At 53.8% G+C, this 17,543-nt stretch overlaps 1 protein-coding gene across 3 annotated transcripts in view; it reads right to left on the reverse strand.

Annotated features, from left to right (window-relative positions):
- Window positions 1-12,217: 12,217 nt before the first annotated feature.
- Window positions 12,218-17,543, reverse strand: part of HM13 (histocompatibility minor 13) — a 39,031-nt gene continuing 33,705 nt past the window's right edge. The window contains exons 11-13 of one of the 3 annotated variants that reach the window (XM_047771397.1): window positions 15,259-15,344; window positions 13,492-13,638; window positions 12,218-12,636 (exon numbers count right to left, since the gene is read on the reverse strand). In XM_047771397.1, coding sequence (XP_047627353.1) covers window positions 12,537-12,636; window positions 13,492-13,638; window positions 15,259-15,344 — 333 coding nt within the window. In that variant the 3' untranslated portion in view covers window positions 12,218-12,536. Of the gene's footprint in view, window positions 12,637-13,435; window positions 13,639-15,258; window positions 15,345-17,543 lie in introns of all 3 variants that reach the window. The other 2 variants (XR_007133881.1, XM_047771396.1) reach the window with 2 other exon arrangements.

Below are 17,543 nucleotides of genomic sequence, written 5' to 3' on the forward strand. Positions count from 1 at the left end.
GGGGTTGGGGGCATAGCTGGATCAGAAGCCACGGGGAGGACTTTGGTGAGACAGGAGTCCTGGAAGGGTTTGGAGCAGAAGATTGTGGCCTGACTCATTAAGCAGGGTCTCAGCAGCTCTGATCCAACCATGCACGGCTGCTAGCGGCACTGTATTGGAGGCATGCACCTGCCCCTCTCTGGCCTGTGTGTCTCTGTGTGACAGCAGTTGGTTTTGATCAGTTTCCTTGAGGCTCTTGGGTGGGTTTCAAAGTTAGGTGAATTTGATATGTTTTTTGGGGGAGAAAAGATCCACAGCTTCTAACACAGTGCCAAAAGGGTCTGTGAGGAGTTCCCGTCGTGGCACAGTGGTTAACGAATCCGACTGGGAACCATGAGGTTGCGTGTTCGATCCTGCCCTTGCTCAGTGGGTTGACGATCCGGCGTTGCTGTGAGCTGTGGTGTAGGTTGCAGACGCGGCTCGGATCCCGCGTTGCTGTGGCTCTGGTGTAGGCCGGTGGCTACAGGTCCGATTCGACCCCTACCCTGGGAACCTCCATATGCCGCGGGAGCGGCCCAAAGAAATAGCAAAAAGACCAAAAAATAAATAAATAAATAAATAAATAAACAAAAGGGTCTGTGAGGATTATATAAAGTGTTCATATCAGTCTTGTTCATAAGAGTAATCAATTGGGAGTTCCCTGGTGGCTCAGCAGGTTAAGGATCTGGTGTGGCTACTGCTGTGGCGCAGGTCTCTTCTGAGGTGCAGGTTCGATCCCTGATCGGGGAACTTCCATATGCTGTGGGTGTGGCCAAAAAAATAAAAAATCAACCAAGTGGAAACAATCAAAATATCAAGGAGTTCCTGTTGTGGCTCAGTAGTAATGAACCCAACTAGTATCCATGAGGACTTGGGTTTGATCCCTGGCCCTGTTCAGCGGGTTAAGGATCTGGCATTGCTGTAAGCTGTGATGTAGGTTGAAGACACGGCTCAGATCCTGTGTTGCTGTGGTTGTGGCATAAGCTGGCAGCTGCAGCTCCCATTAGACCCTTAGCCTGGGAACCTCCATATGCCACAGGTGTGGCCCTAAAAAAGAAAAAAAAAATCCATCGAAAGGAGAATAGCTAAATAAACTATGAAATACCATGTGACTTTGGGAACTCATGAGACAGCACTTCCACTTTCAGGAATGTATACTAAAAATATACTCAAATGTGTGGAATGATATATGTCCAGGAAGAACAGCCAATTGGAAAAAATAACTAGGCAATTGGTTGAATAGCCTGTTCTCTTCATATAACGAAATCCTAAAGCAGTCAAGTCTCCAAGTACTTTGTTAGGTGGGAAAAAAACTTAACAAGTTGCAGGGCAGCGGGCATTGACCACTGCCCCTTGTATTTAAAAAGAAGAAGAAAGAAAATATACATATTTGCTTATAACTCACTAGGAAACTAATCACCGTGGCTGCCTCTGGGCCAGGGAAGTACTTTCTGTCCTTTTAGAATTGTGTCCCATGAACTTGTATTACCTATTCAAAAATGCAATCAAATTCAAATGTAAGGGGGAGGCGTCTGGGAGTTCCTGCCACGGTACAGAGGGTTGATGATCCAGCTTGTCTGTGGCATCGCCTGTTTGATCCTGAGCCGGGCAAGTATATTAAGGAATTGGTGTGGCTGCCATGGCATCGTTTGCAGATGTGGTTCGGATTCGATCCCTGGCCCGGGGACTTCCATGTGCGTCAGGTGCAGCCAAAAAGGGGGGAAAAGAGGGGGAGACGTCTGGACCCAGAAAAGTTTAAGGGAGAGTGTTTTTGTCTGTGGGGTTTCCCCCAGTTTGAGATTGTGCGGTTTGGAGACATCTGTGAGTGAGTCTGAGAAACTCACCTGGACCCATGACTGGGCCTGAGAATCACTCACGGTCACAGTCACCTGAGGTGGGACTTGGGGTGTGGGGTGGTTAATACCCTGCCTGTGGGCCAAGGGCTCTGAGACGGGAGCATTTCTAGAATTTACTTCTTTAACAGCTTTATTGAGAGCTTTATTCACACATTTTACAATTCACCCATTTAAAATGTGCAACTCAAGGGCTTTTAGTGTATTATGGGGTTCTGCAACCATCACCACAATTAATTTTATAACTTTTTTTTTTTTTTTTGCTTTTTAGGGCCGCACCTGCGGTATATGGAGGCTCCCAGGCTAGGGGTTGAATTGGAGCTGCAGCTGCTGGCCTTTGTCACAGCCACAGCAATGCAGGATCTGAGCTGCATCTGTGCCCTACACCACAGTTCATGGCAACCCTGGGTCCTTAACCCACTGAGCGAGGCCAGGGATTAAACCCGCAACCTCATGGTTCCTAGTCGGATTTGTTTCCGCTGCACCATGACAGGAACTCCAATTTTATAACATTTTCATTATCCCCAAAGAAATCCTGTATGTATTAGCAGTGGCTTCCTATTTCCAGCTCCCTCTCAGCCTCTGGCAGCCACTAATCCCCTTCCTATACATAGTCTCTGCCTATCGAGGCTACTTCCTAGAAATAGGAGCACACATTATGTGGTCTTTTGTGACTGGTGGCTTTCATGTAGCATCATGCTTTCGGAGTTTCTCTAAAACACACTTTTTTTTTTTTGGCCTTGCCTGTGCATAAGGAAGTTCCTGGGTTAAGGATCAAACCCACACCACAGCAGCAGCCTGAGCCACAAAAGTGACAATGCCAGATTCTTAACCCATTGTGCCACCAGGGAATCCCTAGAGCATACTTTTAAAATAGCCAGATGAGGAGTTCCCATCATGGCGCAGTGGAAATGAATCCGACTAGGAACCATGAGGTTGTGGGTTCGATACCTGGCCTTGCTCCGTGGGTTAAGGATCTGGTGTTACCGTGAGCTGTGGTGTAGGTTGCAGATGTGGCTCGGATCCCGAGTTGCTGTGGCTGTGGTGTAGGCCGGCAGCTGTAGCTCTGATTCGACCCCTAGCCTGGGAACCGCCATATGCCACAGGTGCGGCCCTAAAAAGCAAAATAAAATAAAATAGCCAGAGGAGTTCCCGCAGTGGCAAAAGGGGATCTGTGGTGTCTCTGCAGTGCCAGGATGCAGGTTTGATCCCCATCGAAGTGGGTTAAAGGATCTGGAGTTACCACAGCTGAAGCTCACTGGGGAACTCCGTGTGCTGCCAAAAAATAAAAAAGTAAAAAAAAGTAAAAATAAATAAATAAATAAAATAAAATACCCAGAGAGTCCAGCAGGCCATGTAGGTGTTTTCTCTGGGGTTGGCATGTGGGATCAGGTGGGGGACTCCGATTGAAGGTGGACCTTCTCCTTTTTTGTGCCCTGTGCTTGTACATGATTTTTTTCATAATGTACTCCTGGTATTCAACCTGTTTAAAATGGTAACATATCTTCATTATAGAGAATTTGGACACATAGATCAGCTCTAAACAAAAATCATCTTTAATCCTATCCTTAAACCCATAAATGCACAGAGAAAACTTCTGAATATTTAAGGGGGTGGAGCTGGATTTGGGCAGGGTGCAGGAGAGGCAGTTTCTGCCCTGGGGTGCAGCAGTGGCCAGGTGGGAGGGGTGTGGTGGTGGTTGTGGCCCAGGGATTTCCAAGATCCCACTTAAAGAGGTAATGATTTCAATTTTCTCTCCCTGCTGGAAAGCCCTCCCTCTCCCCTCACCTATCACAAGGTGGAATTATGCATTTATTTGGGGAATAATTTTTTTTTTTTTAGGGCCACACCTACTGCTGTGGCTTCTGCGGTGTAAGACTGGCAGCTGTAGCTCCTATTTGACTCCTAGCTGGGAACCTCCATATGCCGCGGGTGAGGCCCTAAAAAGCAAAGAAATAAATAAATAATCATTAAAAAAAAAAAAAAAGAATACAGCATTGTCACTGCTGTGTCTTTGGTTACAGGTGTGGCTTAGGTTCGGTCCCTGGCCTGGGAACTTCCACATGCTGTGGGTGTGGCCAAAAAACCCAGTGATGATTGTGATGGCAATGATGTAAAGTAGTGGTTAGGCCTGCGGGCTCTGGGGTGAGGCAAACTGGATTCACGGCTCTGTGTGTGGCTTTGGGAACCATGGCGCTTTTGGGGCATGATGTCCATCTTCCCTGGGACTCAGCGTCCTCTCCTACGAATGGGTCCTAGCTGTGTCCCCTGCAGGGCTGTGATGGAGAGGCACAGTGACCATGATGCAACCAGCCTGGGCCAGCGGAGCCCGCTCCCCATCTGCCTGCAGTTCACTCAGCACCAGGCCCATGGGACGCCTTCCAGCCGCCCTGTACTCAGGCGCCATCAGCTCCATTTTGCAGATGAGGAAACTGAGGGTGCAGACAGCGGAGGAGGGACTGCGGACAGGGGCTCTCTCACCATCTGACTCCCAGGTCCAGGGGGGCAGTGGGCTGGGGGCTGGGAGGACGGGGCTCTCCGCCACCTCCTCCCTCCCTTCCCTGGGAAAATCCAACAGGTGGTGGGGCCTCGGTGCTGGGGGCCATTGTGCAGGGAGTGGGGGGAGGGGGGCCAGGAGGGTCGAGGGCCCAGTGTGTGTCTGGGAGAAGATGGATGCCTTCATTACCATGTGAATCCTGGGAAACTGCCTCTTAGGCTGGGTGGTGGGTGGGCGCAGGCCGCAGGGGGCTGGGGGCGGGCTGGGTGTTCTCAGGCCTGGACCACACAGCGGCTGGGAAAGGGGGTCCGGCGTGGAATCCTGAGGGACTCATTAAAAGAACAGATAATGGGATTTCCCCTCTTGTTTAATTTCTTATTTTAGGACATCTCCATCCTGTGGGGCTTAAAAGAGACACAGATTGAAAACAAAAAGTTTTTTTAAAGGAAGAAAAAAAAAACAAACCCTTTTTCCCTCTCCTCTCAGTTGCAACTTTCCCACTGATTGCACTGCACATTTGGGCCAGAATGGTTAAAGTCAGAGCCTTCAAAAATCCAAGTCTCCGTGGAGGCGGTTCCCTGAATGGCTTTTTCACTCACGTAAAGCATGTCCTAGGTGGATCCAAGGTGACACTAGCAATAGTTGCTGGACAAACTGGGAGAAGCATGTCTCAGGCTTAAAAAACAAGGTGTCGTCAGTTTGACCGGAGTGGAATGGACTGGCCAGTGTTCAGACAGGAGGCTGATGGAGGAGAGAGAATAAGATCATCAGAATCACAACAAGCAACTATACGCCAATAAAATAAGATTTATTTATTTATCTTCTTTTAGGGCCGCACCTGCGGCATTTGAAAGTTCCCTGGCGAGGGGTCAAATCACAGTTGCAGCAGCCGAGTCCGGGACCCACAGCTCTCGACAAGGCCAGATCCTTAGCCCCCTGAGCATGGCCAGGGATGGAAACTGCATCCTCATGGATACTAATTGGGTTCGTTACTGCTGAGCCACAGTGGGAACTCCCAATAAAATAAGGTTTAAGAAAGAAAGAAAGAAAAAAATCACAACAGCAACCAGTGTTTGGGTGTCCCCAAATTACAGTTGAGGAAGCTGAGGCTTTGGAGTCAAGGTGTGAGGGGCGGAGGGGGCACAGACCACAGCGGGAGGGAGACATGGGACAGATACACCCTCCAACGCACACAGGTGGGCAGAGGCAGGTGCTCACTTTCACCAGTGAAGCCTTTCCAAAATCCCTCCCCCTGGCAAACCCGCCCCCAGTCACAGGCTCTCCCTCTCTCTTGCTCTGCTCTGTCACACACACACCAGTGCAGGCGCTGGCTCACAAGCATTCTCATAAGCAAACTCTCAAACACGCCAAGAGGGATCCAGATGCATAAACACAAGGTCGAAATCACCACCAAGTAGAAATACAAACAAAACACTGTCCCACGTAAGTTTCCACACCCTCACACTTACCCACGTGCTTCTACAAACTCAGATTTTCACAAGAACACACACTCCTCTCTCTCTCTCTCTCTCTCTGTCTCTCTCACACACACACATGCACGCATAGTTGCACAGAGAGTCTCTCAAGCAGAAAGGGGCTTGGCCCCTCCCCCCAAGTGCACACCTTGGCAGCTGGTTTTCCAGCCTCGGCCGGGGGTTTTCTCTCCTTCCCCCATCACCTGTGACGCGTGTGTCTCATGTGCCTCCACCTCCCCTCCCCACTCCAGGGGAGGACCCTGGGGTAGCCCGAGAGCAGGTGGGCCCCCAGCTCTTGGCAGCAAGGGGTGGGGGTGTGCCTGCCTAGAGGCAGAGGCCTGGGGAGAGGCCCTGAACACAGCGCCGAGGAGCTCAGCCTTCTGTGGGTCCCCTCGGTCACCTCCATCCCCCAGCCATCCCCGGGCTGGTCCCCAGAGGGCAAGGAGTGGGGCCCTCCACAGCTTCGAGGGCAGGGTGCAGGGGGTGGGGGAAGGGCCCATTGCAGACCCCAGCGGGCCTCCTCGGCCTCCCCGGGGTTTTGCCTTCACATGCAGATGGCCTGTTAGCCTCACCCGGTCTGCCTTAAAATGACAAAGAGGTTGGATGGTGTCTCCTCATTTCCCGAAATGAGGAGGGGAAAGATTGTTGTTGTTGCTGTTTGTCTTTTTAGGGCCACACCTGCGGCATATGGAGGTTCCCAGGCCAGGGGTCGAATCAGAGCTGTAGCCGCCGGCCTCCACCACAGCTGACAGCAATGCTGGATCCCTTAACTTGCCTCGCGGGGCCAGGGATCGAACCCACATCCTCATGGATCCTCGTTGGGTTGGTTACCGCTGAGCCGCAACAGGAACTCCTGAGAAGAGGAAGATTGTTAACTGTGGAAACAACCTAGAGTCAAAAGAGTTTGTGTTAAAAAATATGTATATGATAGAAAAAAAATGTGAAATCTGTGTCAAGCTGGTAACAGCAGGCATCTCCAGGTGGCAGGAAGATGCTGTTTTATTTTCTGGTTTTGAAACACATAATTCTAATTTTCTACAAGCTATGGGTGCAACTTTTGGATAATAAAAGGTTTTTATAAATGAGTATTTAATGGTATGAAGAATGCCCAGGTGGTGGTGGCCTCATGTGAGCTTAGAACTGGGAGGGCTCTTCAGTGCTGGGGGTGGGGGGCAGCTCCCTTCTCTGTGCCTTTATTTCCTCATCCGTAAGATGGAGACTCACCACATGGAGGATGCAGACACTTGGGATGGTGCTTGGCACACACTCAATGTTTGACAATGGGAGCTGCTGTGATTTTTCCATGAAGGTTTCGTTTCTTTATATATATATTTTTTGCGGGGCCCACACCTGCAGGATCTGGAAGTTCCCAGGAATAGGAGCTGTAGCCACCGATCTAAGCCAAAGCCACAGCCACAGCAACGGGGGATTGGAGCTGAGTCTGCTGCCTACACCACAGCTCATGGCAACACCTACTGAGCGAGGCCAGAGATCAGACCCACATCCTCATAGATACTAGTCAGGTTCTTAACCTGCGGAGCCATAGCTCTCTCACTCTTTTCCACTCTATTAGTCTCTTCCTTCTACTCAGACTGGCATCCCCTCCTGGAAATAGTAATGAAGGGTAAGTGAGCTTCCTTTCCTCACTCCTCTTTGCTTTTAATTTAGAGTTCAACAGATTTGTGTTCAAATCTCATCTTTGCCATTTTCTAGCTCTTTGTGACTCTGGGCAGGTTAACACACTGTGCCGGGCGGGGATGGAGCCTGAGTCCTGGTGCTGCAGAGACGCCGCCAATCCCTTTGCCACAGTGGAAACTCCTATTTTTATTTTCAATTGCATTTACTTATGAAAAACCCAAAATTTTAAAAATACAAAATATGCAAAAGATTACATATACAGTAAAAATTTCCTCCCAAGCCACTTAGATCCTTTGTATCTCTCTTGCCCTCAAATTTACCCCAATAGTATCTATTTTTTTTCACATCTTGTAGACTTTTCTGAAAATATTATCTATTTACATTCTCTGCTGCCTCGGTGGGTTATGGAGCCTGCATTGTCATTCCTGCGATGCAGGTCGGACTCCTGGCCTGGGAATTGCCTCATGCCATGGGTGCTGCCAAAAAAAAAAAAAAAAAGGCATCTATTGAGGACTTGCTGTATGTGCTGTATGTGGGTTATTCCACTTCATCCTCATTGCCGTCCATGAGGTAGATGAGAAACGGGCTCAGAGAGAAACTGCTTGCCTAAAGCCACGCAATTAGTAAGCAGTACCAACAACACACACAACTTGAGTGTGTCCATTTCTAAAACGCTATGTGTTAGGCCTCTAGGATTGTCTAGACAAGTCATTCAACAAATACTAGTGTCACTCTTTAGGTCACTGGGCTAGGTGCTAGGTTACAACGGTGGGGAGGAGAGCAAAGGCTGAGCCCTCTCAGAGTTTATATCTCAGCAGAGGTGGCCTGCAGCTGTTGCCCCACTTCTGGGTAGGAAAACCAAGGAACAGAAGGGGAAGAAACTGCCCTGAGGTCACACAGTGATAAAAGAACCGGGATACGCAGCTCCATTTTAGGTGGGGAAACTGGGGCACAGACAAGGGAAGCGACTCGTTCAAAGGAAGCCCCCTCGTAGGTAGCAGAGCCAGGATTCAAAGGCTCACAAGGTCTAGGCTGTCCCTGCGCCTGGCCCCTCCCCTCAGGGGCGTGTCCAGGCGGGCCCCCGGCTCGCGCCCGCCTTCCTGGCAGCTCTGGCGGCCTTTTCCTGCCTGTGTTGCTGGGCGGGCGGCCGGCCGGCCCATCTGGCAGCCCCCACGGGGCGGCGCGGGGAGGCGGCCCAGACTCGTTGGAGCCAGGCGCCGGCCCGGGCCCCCCTGCCCGCCTGGAGAGCCCAGGTGTGGCCGCGGCGGGGGTGGGGGTGGTGCCTTCCTTCCCGCTCGGCCCTTCCTGACGCACCCGGGCAGGATGCTGCCTCCTCCCCGTCCTCTGCCTCCCACGACCCTGCTTGGAACGTGGAGGAGGGAAGCCTGGCCGTGGGAGAGCAGGGTGGGCAGGGCGCCACAGACCTTGCCCCTGGTCTCTACTCCTTAGGAGACCCCAGCAAGGCAAGTCTTGCCCTTATTTTTTTTTGGGGGGGGGTGTCGGGGGTTTCGGTTTTCCTATTTGTGCAAGGACGGCTGAACTCCGACCTGTACCTCACAGGCTCTTGTCCTACCCCTCAAGGATCCCGGACAGGATTGTGGGAGCCCGAGGCATCTCTCCAGCCTGGTCTATCATTGAATTGAATTATAGCCATTTATAAACCCATTTCAAGTGTGACTTCCTGATGATCGCAAGTCAGCTGAAGAACTCGCGCTTGACCTGTGTTCCCTGCTGTGCCCATCCGCCTGACCGGTGCCCACTTCCTACCTGGTGCTGAAGCCCAGAAAGGGCATCTCAAGGCTGTCCCCCCAAAAGCTGCAGCCACCCTAGGGTGGGAGAGTCTTATTCATTTCACAGCTGAGGAAACAGGACAGAGGGAGCAGGCCTGCCTGTCACATTGTGGCGGCCAATCCTGCTGTCAGATGCTGTCCCTCTTTTTTTTTTGTCTTTTTTTTGCTATTTCTTGGGCGGTTCCTGCGGCATATGGAGGTTCCCAGGCTAGGGGTTGAATTGGAGCTGCAGCCACCGGCCCAAGCCAGAGCCACAGCAACGCTGGATCCGAGCTGCATCTGCAACCTACACCACAGCTCACAGCAATGCCGGATCGTTAACCCATTGAGCAAGGCCAGGGACCGAACCTGCAACCTCATGGTTCTTAGTCGGATTTGTTAACCACTGCGCCACGATGGGAACTCCTGCTGTCCCTCTTTAATGCTGCTCCAAGACAGGGAACCCGGCATTTAGTATCCTGCTTTATGTCAAACAGCACCTGTGGTAAACACCATGGTCCTGGAAGCCAGGGACCCTTGGTTCAACGCCGCCCCTGCGCCCCCACCCCAATGTCTCTATTTCAATTTCCTTTATCTGTAAAAAGGATAATACCTACCTCACAAAGTTGGTATAACGATTACTTTTTTTTTTTGTCTTTTTGCCATTTCTTGGGCCACTCCCGCGGATCCCAGGCTAAGGGTCTAATTGGAGCCGTAGTCACCAGCCTACACCAGAGCCACAGCAACGCAGGATCCGAGCCGCATCTGCGACCTACACCACAGCTCACGGCAACGCCGGATCGTTAACCCACTGAGCAAGGGCAGGGACCGAACCCGCAACCTCATGGTTCCTAGTCGGATTCGTTAACCACTGCGCCACGACAGGAACTCCACGATTACATATTTTTAAAATACATAGCATAATGCTAGACACATCACATACAAATGAAATAGTGGAATGGCTGTCCCCCTTCCCCTCCCATCTTCTGTAGTCAAGGGAGACTGAGAACACAGAGAAGGACGCCTAACACAGCAGGGGCAGAGCTTGGGGGTTTTGGAGCAGTTTCCCAAAAAGCCACTCCCACTCTGGGGTGAAGCTGGCACCAGGCCCACTGAGGGCCCTGCCCAACCACCCACCCCCGCCTCTCTGGCGTGCAGGCCCAATCCATGCCAGGCCCAGTGCCATTTTTCCATGGGACTCTGGCTGTGGCAGTTCACATCTGGAGTCTAGACTCGGAGGCTCTGCGGGCCGGGCCTACCGCCCGGGCTGGGCCACCACTGCCCGCTGTTTGCTCAGCTGAAGCTGGTTAATTGGAATTAGAGTGGCCTCTGCGGTGCAGGCTGGCCGGGCGGGCCCTGGGCGGCTGCTGCCGAGGTCTGTGGAACATCTGGCTGGGCTAGGACGGTCATTAGGTGGCAGGCGCCCGGCGCCACTGCCACCTCAGCCTCTGCCGGGGGTCGGCGGTGACTCAATAAGGTCTTTGTAGGCTCTGGGCCGCAGAACCAACCATGCTGTGTGCCTGGGCTGCCTGCCCCATCTGCTGCCCTCAGAGAGGCCTTGTTCCAGGACCACGGGGCCTCCCCTCTGAAGGCAGCTGGAGTTGTCGGCAGAGATCCGAGAAGCCCCTGAAAGGGACCCCCTTGGCTGGGAGAAGTTTTTGAGATTTCCTACCCTTCCTTTCCTTTCTACAATTCAAGGCCCAGAGAAGTTGCTAGCTGGCTCAAAGGTGCCCAGCATACCCGGCGGTGACTCAGACTCAGGGGTCTGCAGAATTGCAAAGTCCTTACAACCCTGGAACTCAATCGGGATTGCTCAAGGGCAAACCCATGTCTATGAGTAAGCTGCCTCCATGTTCTCATCTGCACCCTGGGGCTAATGCTAGCACCCACAGCCTAAGAGTACGGGAATTAAGTGAAATCCTGTATTGAGGTGCTTGGTACATGTGACAGTTCAATACCTAGTGAGGTGATGACAGTGTACTTCCCATCCTCTCCTCCTCCGTGTCCTTTAGCTATCTCCAAACTGTCTGCAAGCCACTGTCACTTTCAGACTTCACACCTGAGGCATGGGCCAGAGAGAGCTCTGGGTTGAATGCTGAAGGCCTGAGTCTCAGTCCAGTGGCCACCAGCTCCCACCTCAGTTTCTCCACCCAGTGACCCCACACCAAGCAGGTGGAGGAGGGCTGTGCCGCCCCTTGCCTGGTTCACTGGGGGTTCCCCTGCAAGCCATGACTGCTGTCTTTAGTGAACCTTGGGGAAACTCTGGCTCTGTGATGTCCAGCTCTCGGGCTTGGATGGCCTCTCAGAAACACTGGACCCAATCCTCTCCTGGGGCCCAGGAGGTGGCTCCTAGAATCTGGATGCTCTGGTCTTGCAGAAGTCATTCTAGGAAGAACCTCAGGAATGGGGTAGAGTGGGAGCAGTGGGACCCTGATCTCCAGGGCGATCTAGAATCTGAGTGCTCTTGAGCTGAAGTTGTGTGGCTATGGGAACCAGGGAAGCTGAGGCCTGCCAGCCTAGGAATAAAGTCTAAACTCTTCCCTGGGGCTCAGTAGCCCTGCCTGTTTCCCTGGCTTTATGGATACCGGTCCCTTTTGGTAGCACAGCCTCCTCCTTCCAAACCTTCCCCCCAATAGGTGACATGTCCAATACCCATCCCAACACCCTCGCTGCACCCAAGCACTGGGAGGAATGTAGTGAGGAAAACTGGCTGGCTGGGGAGGGGGCTCGTGGGCCTCCTCTGCTGGTCGGAGGGCACCCCCAGGGTGCTGAGCTGGCATAATGGCCAGGAGCCAAGTGGACACCGAGAAGCTCGGGAGGGGGCCAGAGTCAGGGCCTTGGCGCAGGCTGCCACAGTCCACAGTCCCCAGGAAGGGGATTAGAGGAAGCCTCCAGGTGGTGAGAGGGTCAGCAAACCCACTGCAAGATACTGGGTGAGAACCTTCCAGAAGCGCAGCAGCCTGCCCAGGCAATGGGATAAGTTTTTAATGTGAGGCAAAGTCAGTCCACAATACAAAAGTCTAAAAATCAGACCCACTTTTCCCACCTGGTGTCTGGGGGGTGGGGGCAGGTGGGGGCCCCCGTTGCCGTCAGGGGAGGGGAGGAGCAGAGGAAGGCCGAGAAGGGGGAGAGGGAACCAGACCCCGGAGGCCGTACTGGAGGCAGCCTGCCGGCCCTGCCTCTCTCCCGGAGCCTCCCGCCCCCCTGCGGCAGGACCTGCCGTGCGGGCCTGTGTGGGGCCACCGGCCGGTGGGTCTGGCCCTCAGAGGGTCAGGCGGCAGCCACATCATTTCTCCTTCTTCTCCAGCCCCTTCGACGTTGAGGCCTCTGTTCCCTCTTTGGGTTCTGTCACTGCTACTGGATCCTTAGAATTTGACTCCTCATAACTGACCAAAAAACAAAACAACAATGAGGACACATTTAGAGGAGGGAGGAGCAGGATCTTTGTGCCCCACCTCCCCACCACCCCTGGCAAACCCCCGGGCGCACATCCTCGGCCCGGCCCTGCCGCGCGCCCTCCTCAGAGAGGCTGCTTGCTCTGCTTTCTCTGTGCCCACTGGTGCCAAGAGGCAGCCAGGGCAGCAGCAAACAGAGGAGGCTGGGCTTGTGCAGACCAATTTTAAGCTTCTTGAACCTTCTGCTGGAGAAGAGTGGGGGAAAAAAGGGGTAGCCAGGATGAGGCTATGGGAGATGGGCACAAGGCAGGAGTCAAACAGCTCAGCCCCAAGGGTGTGTGTGGGTGGGTGGGGGGCTGCTCTGCCGGCAAGTGGCAAGGTGCCACTCTTGAAGGCGGACACCCTGGCTTAGCTCTTACTATGGGCTCCACTTATTGACCAAGTGAGCTCATGCCAAGAACAATACCCACATTCCCCCACCAGATCAACCCTGTGAGGGACGTGTGCGCCCACCTGCAGATGAACTGAGAAACTCTGAAAGAAGAAAGTGACTGGCCCAAGGTTACGCATATGCAGGGCGGTACCAGCATCTACCGCGGGATGACAGCCAACACCCACTCGCATGTGAGCCCCACAGAGCTGGTGAGGACGCTGAGGTTCTGCAGCCCTGCTCCCCAACCCCATGCCTGGGCGCGGTGACTGCCCGGTGGGGATGGAGGAGCTGCCTCCTGCCGCCTGCCCCTGGCAACGCTCCCTGCCCCGTACGCTGGAGCTGGGGTGTCTGCCCTACCTTGGGCCCCGGGGCAGTGGGGGGAAGTGGGCAGGTGGGCACCTGCTGGGCATTACATGGCGCTGGGACTCTGCGGGCGCCGGCGGCGAGGGCCAGCTAGCTTCTGCTGCATGGAGTCGGCCAGGCTGGCTGGGGAGCCCGAGACTGTGGGGAAGTGGGTGAGCCTCGGGGTGTGAGGCAGGATTTCCGCCGAGGACTCGTAGCTGTGTGAGAGACAGACAGAGAGACAGAAAAAGGAGATGGAGAGGAAAAGACTAAGGGAGGACAGACTTCTCTTCCAAGGAGCAGGGAGAAGAACTGGGTCCTACTTTTATCTGTCTCTGCACTTTCAGACTCCGTGGAGAGAAGCCAGTGTTACTCGGAGAGTAAAAAGGAAAAGATGCACCCACACAAGAGGATCCTCCGCAAAAGGACAAGGATGCCCTAGATGCACGTGTGCTGCTGCGGCAACATCTCTCAGAGACACCCCTGTGCCCGAGCTGCAAGGTGTGGGATGTCCCCGAACGTCACCATCTGCGCAAGAATGTGTATACACGTGTGTGCTCGGAGTGCAAGGCCATCCGAATGTCTAGCGGCAGAGCTGGCCTCTGGGGGCTGCCGGCGTGTGAGGGGTGGTCTCCTTCATGCTACAGAATTTTGAACCTAGTGAAAGCGTTACTAATATAAAAGGAGGACGTGAGGAAGAGCAGGGAGGAGCCAACAAAGGGAAAAGGGAAACCAGGGAGAAGGCGGAGCTTTAGGGAGAGAGATGGACGGAGCGAAGACAGAGGTTGTATGTCAACCGAAGAACCTTCTGGGCGGTGAGAGGCAGAAAATGCCCACATTCGTGACGGGAAACCAAGCCCCCAAAGGGGAAGGTGGGCACCTTCTGTCTTGGCTGGGGCTGGGGGCCGAGGCTGGATGAGAGCCGAGGGCTCAGGCCCCAGCGCTGCCCCTGGAGCTGCCCTGGAGTTCACCCCAGCCTTGCCTCAGAGTCCGCAGGGCTCTGCCAGGCCAGCAGCGCCAGGTGGGCAGGTTGGGAGCCTGGGGCGACTAGGCAGGGCAGGGAGGGCAGAGGCAGGTGCGGGGGAGGGTGAGTCACAGGCTCCCCTACAGGCAGCCAGGTGCACAGAAGGCTCTGGCAGGCGCTCGAGGGACAACCTGGAGGCCAGGCAGGTGGAGCTGGGTGGAAGGCCCCCGAGTGGGCAGCATCAGTTGCAGCTGGCAGCTATTTCTGGGTCCCTGGAGGGTGGGGCTGGTGCTGCCCGGGAGCGGACACCTGTCAGAGTCACGCAGGCCTTGGGGTCGGGGTGGGGCTGCCCATGGGCATGGCAGGTGCGCGTATGGCCACGGGGAAGGGGAATGTGTATGACGGAGACAGAGAAACCAGCTCGCTGTGGGTGAAGCCACAGACGGGACTGACACTTGTCTTCTAATCTGAGGCATTTCCATCTCACTAGGGTCCCTTCTATTACTCACATGTGAAAGCTGAGGCCCGGGGATGGGAAGGCTGTGCCTGAAGTCGGGTGGCGGCAGAGCTGGGTGAGAGCCCAGTGGGCATCAGGATGGTGGTGGGCAAGCTACACCAGCCAGTCCCTCCTCAAGACTCCGCTGGCATCTGGAGGTTGTAGGGGGGCTGCCTCAAGAGCCTTGAGGCCTCACCCTCCCCTGCCTCCCGGTCCAGAGAAAGGTTCCGCTGGTGCCCACAGGCTTGGCGCCCATGTGCTGGTGGAAAGGGTGAGGGGTGTGGCTGGTGGCAGGGACGAGTGTTCCCCTGGAGATGTGACCAGCAGCCCTGGCAGGTGCACATGTGCCATGCAAACATCTGCCCCCAGCCCTCTTACCTGAACATCTCTGTCACTTCTCCCTTGGCCAGGGCCACCAGGACAGGAAAGCCGATGCAGGCGGGGACCAGGTACAGGAGGGCAGGCTGTGAGAAGACACAGACTGGTGAGGTGATGCCCTGAGAACACCCACTCCGGGCCACGCCCATCAACCCAACCCTCCCCTGAGTGGGACTGAGGGTCACTGACTGCCCAGATTCAAAAAACAAGTCAGTGGCTTGAATCCGGACTCCCACATCAGGGCTGTTCCTCCCTAGGAGGGAATGCAAGAAGCCCAAAGAAACTCAAGCATGCAGGGCTTTACGGGTGCCCAGGAGTCTGGGTGGCAGTAACCCAACTATCCAGACATCAGGGTCAAACAAGCAACATCCTGACTTGGTTCTATTCCCAGAGACCCTGCTTCCCTAGGTCTGGGGCTGGATATCTGCATTAAAACAAAAAAGCAGGAGTTCCCGTTGTGGCACAGTGGTTAACGAATCTGACCAGGAATCCTGGGGTTGTGGGTTCGATCCCTGGCCTTGCTCGGTGGGTTAAGGATCCGGCGTTGCTGTGAGCTGTGGTGTAGGTCGCAGACGTGGCTTGGATCCCGCATTGCTGTGGCTCTGGCGTAGGCCAGCATCTACAGCTCCGATTAGACCCCTAGCCTAGGAACCTCCATATGCTGCAGAAGCGGCCCTAGAAAAGTCAAAAAAAAAAAAAAAAAAAAAAAAAGCTCTGGGAGGAGTTCCTTGGTAGTCTGGTGATTAAGATTTGGTGTTTTCACCACTGCAGCCTGGGTTCAATCCCTGGTCTGGGAACTGAGATTCCACATCAAGCCATTGCACAGTCCCCTCACCATAAAAAGCTCCAGGAGATGCTCTTGTGATGACAGCAACGATGACAACTGGCTGCTATGAATGGGGCACTCGCTGTGACCTGGGCTGAGGTCACTCAGCTAGTCACTGGCTCTCCCAGGATTCCCACCCAGATCGTCTGGGTCCAGAGCCTATGAGGAGACTCCTGGTGCAACTGGGACTGGAGGACAGGACAATTACACTAACAGGTCCTCTTCCAGAGCACCTACTGTGTGCACTGAGCCTAGGTGTCCCGGTGTGCTGCCATCCCCACTGGAGGGACCCTGTCGTCGTGCACAGGAAGAAGGCTGATGCTTCTGGAGGAGAGGGGGCGGCCCAGGCCTTGGAGGCCTAAACGATAAACTGGGATTGAACTTGGGCATCTCAGACTTTTCTAAAGCCACACTCCTCCTTGCAGTGTCCGAAAGCTGGACATCACTCCACTGTTCAACTCTCCATGGCTCCCAATGCTGCTGGTGGCCTGGGGTCCCTATGAGATGTGACCCCTGCTGCCTTCTCCAACCTCACCTGCCCTATCCTACTTTGGCCCCAGTGGTCTGTCTCATTTTGGTCCTCCTTGTCACCTCTAGCTGTAGGACCTCTGCCTGTGTTGTTTCTGGAAGGCTCGTCCCACCTGTGCCTACTTTTCCTCCTCCTTCAGATGTCAGCTCAGCTGTTACTTCCATGGAGAAGCCTTTGCCTGCTCAGAGCGAGGCCCTCTTGCTGCGCATACTCAGGGCTCCCTGTGCTTCACAGCATCCTCTGGCAACTTGGAATGAATCGCCCTCTGCCATTACAGACTGGAGTTTCTCTCCTGCTAGGCTGTCAACTCCATGAGGGCAGGCTCCTGAGCCGTTTTGTTCACTCCAGCATTCCTGGCACTCAGAAGAGGGCCGCGTAAACACTAAGCCAATGGCTTCCTCACAGGTGCTCACAGAATGAAGAGGGTGTCCTGGAGATGATTAGCCCCTGGCCAGAGAACAAGGCTCCATAGCCCCTGGGCCTGACCATCTGACCATTTCTGCCATGAGTGGGTTTGCAGGGTGCATTTATGCTTAGGGAAGCATTTGGACCTGAGTTTTATAGATGATGCAACTGAGGTTCAGACAGGGGGAAATGACTTGTCTGAGATCACACAGGGTGTGTAAGTGGCTGAGTTGGGATTTGAACCTGGGCAGCTGAGCTTCTTCCCCTTGTGTCAGGTCTTTGCTATGAGATAGGCTTTGGGCCAGAAGTGACAGAAATCACAGTGACAAAAGTCTGCACCAACACTTGTGAGAGGCAGCCAAAGCAGTACTCAGGGGAAAACCTATAACCCTAAGTGCATTCATTTGAAAGACTTGCAAACCTAAAAGCATTTGAGAAAATTGAAATAAACAACATAAGCTTTCAATCAGGAAGCTAGAAAAAAAAATAAACACCCCCGAAATAGAAAGAAAATGAAGGCAAAAA

Source organism: Phacochoerus africanus, chromosome 3 (genome assembly GCF_016906955.1).
Source record: "Phacochoerus africanus isolate WHEZ1 chromosome 3, ROS_Pafr_v1, whole genome shotgun sequence".
NCBI lineage: Eukaryota > Metazoa > Chordata > Mammalia > Artiodactyla > Suidae > Phacochoerus > Phacochoerus africanus.